Here is a 6,883-nt window from a genome sequence, read left to right as displayed (position 1 = left end):
GGAAGCCTTTGCTGGCTATATAATGATTCAAACATGGCTTCGACGGTTCTTTTTAGGCTCAGGGATGCCTGCTATCGTTTAATACGTATGCATGATGGGCAGGGCCCCTCCTCTGTTCCTCGAGAACAGGAGTATTTCCGTCATCGTTTCTCTCTGCATACTTAAATAATTCTGTTAAATTTTGTGGTTGTATACTTGGTAATTGATTGTTACTCTAAAATATATGCATTATTCCACAGTTGATTCGAAGAGCTTGTATTTTCTTTGGTTGTAAGCCTGGGTGTCTCCGGGTACTATACTGTTGTTCTCGGTTCGAAATGTAAACTCAATGATTATGCACAGTATTGAATTCTTTTGGTTGATTTCTACCTAGGCTACAGAAGATGGCTTTGCACAATAATCAGTTTCCTGTTTTATTTCTTTACCGCTTATGCTACAGGGGTTTTATTTCGGCATGGATTCGCTTTTTTTTTAATTGAAAAATCTAATTCCATATCTGCCAGTTGCGTAGAAACTAATTCTTAAAATTATCAAATCATTTTTTCCCATTACCCTCACTTGCCTATCATAGACCTTAAATAATTCCACAGTTTATAAGCAAATTCTTTAGTGCTTAAGCAAGTCGTACCTGAGCATAAGCAAACCTCTTCGTAGCGCTTGTCAACCACCCTACCTTAGGAAGATCCTTCTCGATCTCCCACCCCCAAGCACTTCTGCAGATCTTCAATGTCTGCAACTCTCTGGCTATACCAGAGTCACGCTATCTGGTCCTAACCAGACGTAGCGGTTCAGGAAGCTTCTCACTTCCAAGCACATGCCATCTGATCTCTACCAGACATAGCATCTCTCTCTGTTCAACTGCCATCTGATCCTTACCAGACTTGGCATTCCTCTTTTCCCCCTTTTCCTCTGGGGTCTCAACCGTCACATGAAGGTAGTTAGGTTTTTCTTTTGTTTCAACTACCTCAATAGCTACTAACAACAATTAATCACATACTTAATTAAACAGTAGTAGCACAATTAATTATCATAATAATTAATAGCAGTAGCAACATAGTTATTATAATTTTACCATATAGAACTTTAGTTCACAGTTAAATTTACTATCTTACTTAACATTATCGCTTAACTAGGAGCATTACATCTCCCCCTCCTGAAGTTCAACATCGTCCCGATGTTGTTGTTCACCCAGAAACAATCTGGGATAAGCTTCTTTCATACTCTGCTCATCCTCCCAGGTGGCCTCATTTGGCCCAAAGTGCTGCCATTGCACTTTACCCTGGTTGATGACCTTTTTCCGCAGCTCGACCCTTCTCCGATCTAGTATGTTCACTGGCTCGACCAGGAACTCTCCTTCCAGTTCCACCTGAAACACATAATATTCAGATTAGCAGTTTCCTAACATTCCATTTTGGTTTATGTTTATCTTACAGCATCTTCTTACCTGAATGTCCTACCAACTTATTATGTGTCTAGGGTCATAAACATATTTCTTTAAAACGGACACATGGAAAACATTATGGACCCAGATATGGCTAGGTAGGGCTAGTTGATAAGCTATCAGCCCCACTCGTGCTAAAATCTGGAAGGGCCCACAAAAGCGAGGTGCCAATTTGGCACAAGCATTCCATTGTAAAGTACTTCTCCTTGCCCGGATTTTGACATATACATGTTCACCCACCTAGTATTCTTTAAAGGTTCTTTTCCGTTCTGCAAATTTTTTTTGCCTGTCTTGAGCTATTTTTAAATTAGCCCGGACTCTCTTGACCATAGCTTCCATCTCTTCCAACATTTCAGGACCCAGCATGAGTTTGTCTTCCGGTCCACCCCAACTGGATGGCGTACGGCATTTTCGGCCGTAAAGTACTTCGAATGGACTCATCTGCAAGGACACATGATATCCATTGTTATAAGCAAACTCTACAAGGTGTAAGTACTCCTCCCATCCAGTGGGTTGTTGCATCACATATGACCTTAGCATGTCCTCCACCACCTGATTCACCCGCTCAGTCTGCCCGTCAGTTTGCGGATGATAAGCGGTGCTAAAATTCAATTGAGTCCCTAGACCTTCAAACAAGGTCTTCCAAAAAGCTAATGTGAATTTAACATCGTGATCGGATATTATAGTTTTTGGCAGCCCATGGAGCTTAAATATGTTCTTCATGAAAACATTTGCAATTTGAGCCGCAAGATATGTAGATTGGACTGGTATGAAGTGAGTTGACTTGCTGAGTTTGTCTACTACAACCATTATAGAGTCATTATTATTCTTGGACTTTGGTAACCCCGTAATGAAGTCCATGGTGATAATCTCCCACTTCCATTCTGGTATAGGTAATGGCTGTAGTAAACCCGCAGGGTGTTGATGTTCAGCCTTAACCTGTTGACATTCTAAGCATCGTGCCAGATATTCTACCACGTCCCCTTTCATGCCTGGCCAATGATATTCCTTCTGAAGCGAGGTGATTAATTTTTGATAGCCCGGATGTCCCGCATAAGGGCTTTTATGATATTCATCCAGAATCTTTTCTTTAATATAGCTCTGATTGGGTACATAAATTCTTTTCTGGTAACACAGAATTCCGGCTGCATTCAATTCATAACATTGTTGTATTATGTGGGTATTTAAATTCTGCACCAGCTGCTTCTTTTGTAGGTAGATTCGATCTTGTTCAGCGGCCTCTTCAATTTCTTTGCCAAGGGTGGATTGTCCTTCACTAATACCAATTTCATAAATGCAATGTACTTTTCGACTCAGTGCATCGGCCACCCTGTTTTCTTTTATTTTCAGGTGCTTAATTTCAAAATCGAAACTCCCCAAAAAGTCTACCCACCTAGCTTGCCTAACGTTTAAAGTTGGTTGACTAAAGTAGCTAGTTAAGCTATGGTGATCGGTCATCAATAAGAATTTTCTTCCCACCAAATAATGGCGCCACATTTTCAGCGCATGAACTACAGCAGTTAGTTCCAGATCATAGGCAGAATACTTCTGCTCATGCTCTTTCAATTTTTTGGATTCATACGCGATCGCCTTCCCTTCCTGCATTAGCACCCCTCCTACACCCTCTTTGCTTGCATCTGTGCAAACTACATACTCCTTCTCTGGGTCTGCAACACTCAGCACAGGTGTAGTGGTGAGCAGGTTTTTGAGCTGCTCGAAGCTCCGTTGACAATCTGCTATCCACTTGAATATTTTTCCTTTCTTTTGCAAAGAGGTGATAGGATATGCAACCTTGGAGAAACCTTCCACAAACCGCTAGTAATATCCAGCCAGCCCCATGAAAGACCTGATATCTGCCATGTCCTTTGGTATTGGCCATTCCATTATGGTTTTGATCTTTTCGGGGTCCACAGCTATACCTTCTTTAGTGATAATATGCCCCAAATACTGGATCTGCTCTTTATAAAAATCACATTTGCTAAATTTACCATATAGCTGATGTTCCTGTAGTGTCTGTAACACTAATATGAGATGCTCCTCATGCTCTTTAATATTCTGGGAGTATATAAGTATATCATCAATAAAGATTAACACGAATTTGTCTAGGTACTGATGAAATACACTATTCATCAAGCACATAAATGTCGCAGGTGCATTGGTCAACCCGAAAGGCAGTACCACAAACTCGTAGTGCCCGTAACGAGTTCGAAAAGTTATTTTGTCTATGTCCTCATCCTTAATTCTGATTTGATGATAGCCTGACCTCAAGTCGATCTTTGAGAAGATTGTCGCCCCCTTCACCTGATCAAACAGTTCATCAATGCGGGGTAGTGGATATTTGTTTTTAACTGTCAATTTATTCAGCTGTCTATAATCTATGCACATACGGAGAGTTCCGTCCTTTTTCCTAACAAACAATACAGGGGCTCCCCAAGGAGATACGCTGGGACAAATATACTTCTTGTCTAACAAATCTTGCAGCTGCATCTTTAATTCAGTTAATTCCGGCGCACTCATCCGGTATGGTGCTCGGGATACTGGGGCTGCACCGGGTACCAATTCTATGGTGAAATCCAAATCTCTTTTGGGCGGCAGCCCTGGTATTTCTTCAGGAAACACATCTTTAAAATCTCGCACTACTGGTATAATTTCCACAGTCGCAATTTTATCTTCAGATCTAGCATATCCTACTTGTACTGCATATATTTGACATTTCTTCCGAATACTTTTAGCTAGCTGTGAGGCCGTAATTGGCCGGATCTGCACCGGTTTTTGGATACCTTGAATTTCCTTTTCTTTTCCCAGTTCATCTTGGTAAGAAATTGTTTTTGTTTTGCAGTTTATTACAGACCACCACCTTTCCAGCCAATCCATCCCTATCAACACATCATATGAACCGAGAGGGAGTACATTCAATTCTGTCATTACTGTCTGACCGGCTAACCTTAATGGACAGTTGCTGACCTTAGCCAGCACTCGTCTTTTGGCCCCGGTGGAAAGCTGTACTAACCATGGATTCTTAAACTTAATAGCTTGCAAACTACAATTTTCCACAACTTTGGGACTTATGTAGCTTAAAGTAGCTCCTGGGTCTACTAAAATGGAAATAGTTCGATCAAGGATCTTACCTTCAAATTCTATCATTGTTGGCTGGTAATCAGCTTGTTGATCCTCGAGTGTGGAATTTATTCTGGGTATGGACCGAGCCACATCTCCCATTGTGGAGGCTTCGTAAATCTGGGACACCTAATCGCTTTCCTTCTGGTGAGGGCAATTTTTAATATAATGTGGTCCGCCACAACCCCAGCACTAAACCGATGGCCTAGCTGAGCCCTCATTATCAGCTCTACCCGACTGTTCACTGTATTTAGATTCAGTAGGTGGCTTAAATCTGATCTGATTCCTTGATGGGTTTCTATTGCTAGCCCCTTTTGAGAATCCCTTGTGAAAATTGCTATGAGTTCCCTTAACTCCTACAGTCATTCTGCTGCCCTTTTTATCTGCCCAGCGCTTCCCATAATTTTCTCCTTTTTGTTTATTCTGCTGATAACATATTCTAGCTTTCCGTATTGCTTCGTCCATTGTCTTCGGATTATCAAATTCGATTCTTTCCCGCATTGCCTGGGGTAGGCTGCTAACAAACAGCTGCACCTTAGCCTTTTCCTCCCGAATGTACGGTACATAGTGAAGCAGAGATGTAAATTTAGTTATGAACTCATCTATGGTCTGCTGCCCAAGCCGCAGATCATGAAATTCTCGTGCTTTTTCATCATAGAAGCGTTCTCTCAGGTAATTTTCCTTGAAATATCTTTGAAAAGTCTCCCAAGTCACATCTTGCTCACTCACCCCCACACCATCTTGACTTCTTCCCACCATAATGTAGCCTTGGCCTGCAGCTGGAAGATGGTCAACCGTGCTTTAAGATGGTGATCATACTCATAAATTTGGAAATACTTGTTCATGTTAATTAGCCAAGCCTCTGCAGCTTCCTCCAATTCCCCATCAAAATGTGGTGGTTTAATCTTCCGAGACTCCCCTTGCAGTTCTATCCGCTGTCTCTTTGGAGTTTGATATTCAGAAGCGTTAACAGACTTCTCTCCTTGAACCTCCGCCCTTTCCTGTGTTTCCTCCTGTTCGGTGTGATAGCCTTGTTCATCTGATACTCATGTCTGCTCAGGCCTAGGATGAGACTGTTGTTGGTTTTGTTTATCGGATAAACTTTTCAGGATCCTCTCTTGTTCCATGTTTAGTCTTGCGTTGTCCTCACGCAAACGGGCTATTTCGTTCTTCAGTTCCTGGACTGTCTCCAATATAGTCAAATCAGTGTTGCGGCCTTCCTCTCCTAGTTGTACCCATATCTCAGGATTCCCCTTAGGGTGAGTAACGTTGTCTGGTCGATTCAAATTTCCATGAGGAGCGCTACTTGTTCTCCTCATTCTGCTGTCACCTGAACAAAATTAGCTCTTTTCAACAGATGTAATTTTCATATTTCAATATACCCCTTGCTTGCTTGTTAGGGAGTTACTTATGCATTGCTGTCTCCATTAAAATTAACCCGAGGTCACAGAGTTGTAACCTGGGCTCTGATACCACTTGTAACACTCCAATACAGAAATAATTTTTTTTTTTTACCACAGTATAAATATGTATACATGTTTATTAGTCCTTCGAATGCAATAACGTTATATATCTCATTCTTAGCCAATCAATGTAATAAGGAATACTTAAATAACTTTATACCCATACCCACTCATACAAGAATTAAAATGAGATTCGTTGTACTAACCACTATACATAACCATGATACAATGGTGAATAAACATTAGTTGACTCTTGCTCTGTCTTGGGTTAATCATGCGGTTGACATTACATTTATATGTACAAAATGTTATATGAGCGGGTACTTCAAGGTATGAATGATTTTATGGCAATTTCTATTTGAGTGCTGGTTTATTCTGCCGGGATTAACTGATGCCGTGAGTCACGTCCGGCTCTGATACTTGCCCCAGCTGGCCTGCTCCACATCGTCCATCTGGCACGATGAACGGCCGGCCGGCAGGCACCATGTGCTCTCTGCGTGCTCAATGCTCCAGGACTCATGCGGACTGACATTACCACGAACTTACCACTTGGCAGTTGTTTCTCGGTTAATCTAGGTCCGATCCCACGGCAGAGACGAACCCGCCCAGATCAAGGGCTGTCGTCGAGCCATGAGGCGGTGGTAAGAATTAATGGTCTTATGCGTGGTTAATCCTTTAGCTCGTTTCATTGATGGAGTGACCTCCTGTCGCTCCAGCTCTATGGCGCTTTGCCTTACACAGCACTCCTTCCCTCCGGCGGTCTGGTACGCAGCAGGAAGTCTCTGTCTCTCAACGACAGTTAAGGTAACTTATCCCCTATATTCCATGGTCACGACTCTTTTCGTTTTGTGTTCATATTCTT

General features: G+C 42.0%; 1 protein-coding gene across 1 annotated transcript; it reads right to left on the bottom strand.

The window, feature by feature from the left end:
* Window positions 1-1,681: 1,681 nt before the first annotated feature.
* On the bottom strand, window positions 1,682-4,660 carry LOC149266233 (uncharacterized). Its single transcript, XM_089407556.1, has 4 exons — window positions 4,570-4,660; window positions 3,863-4,446; window positions 2,381-3,256; window positions 1,682-1,882 (listed from the first exon to the last, which is right to left on the bottom strand). The coding sequence occupies exons 1-4, from the start codon at window positions 4,658-4,660 to the stop codon at window positions 1,682-1,684; spliced, it is 1,752 nt and encodes a 583-aa protein (XP_089263682.1).
* Window positions 4,661-6,883: the final 2,223 nt, after the last annotated feature.

Source organism: Pinus tabuliformis, chromosome 6, assembly GCF_031772625.1.
Source record: "Pinus tabuliformis cultivar Carrire ecotype Pingquan chromosome 6, CPIR1, whole genome shotgun sequence".
NCBI lineage: Eukaryota > Viridiplantae > Streptophyta > Pinopsida > Pinales > Pinaceae > Pinus > Pinus tabuliformis.
Note: the sequence above shows the minus strand (reverse complement) of the source record. Positions and strands in the feature narration are given on the sequence as shown.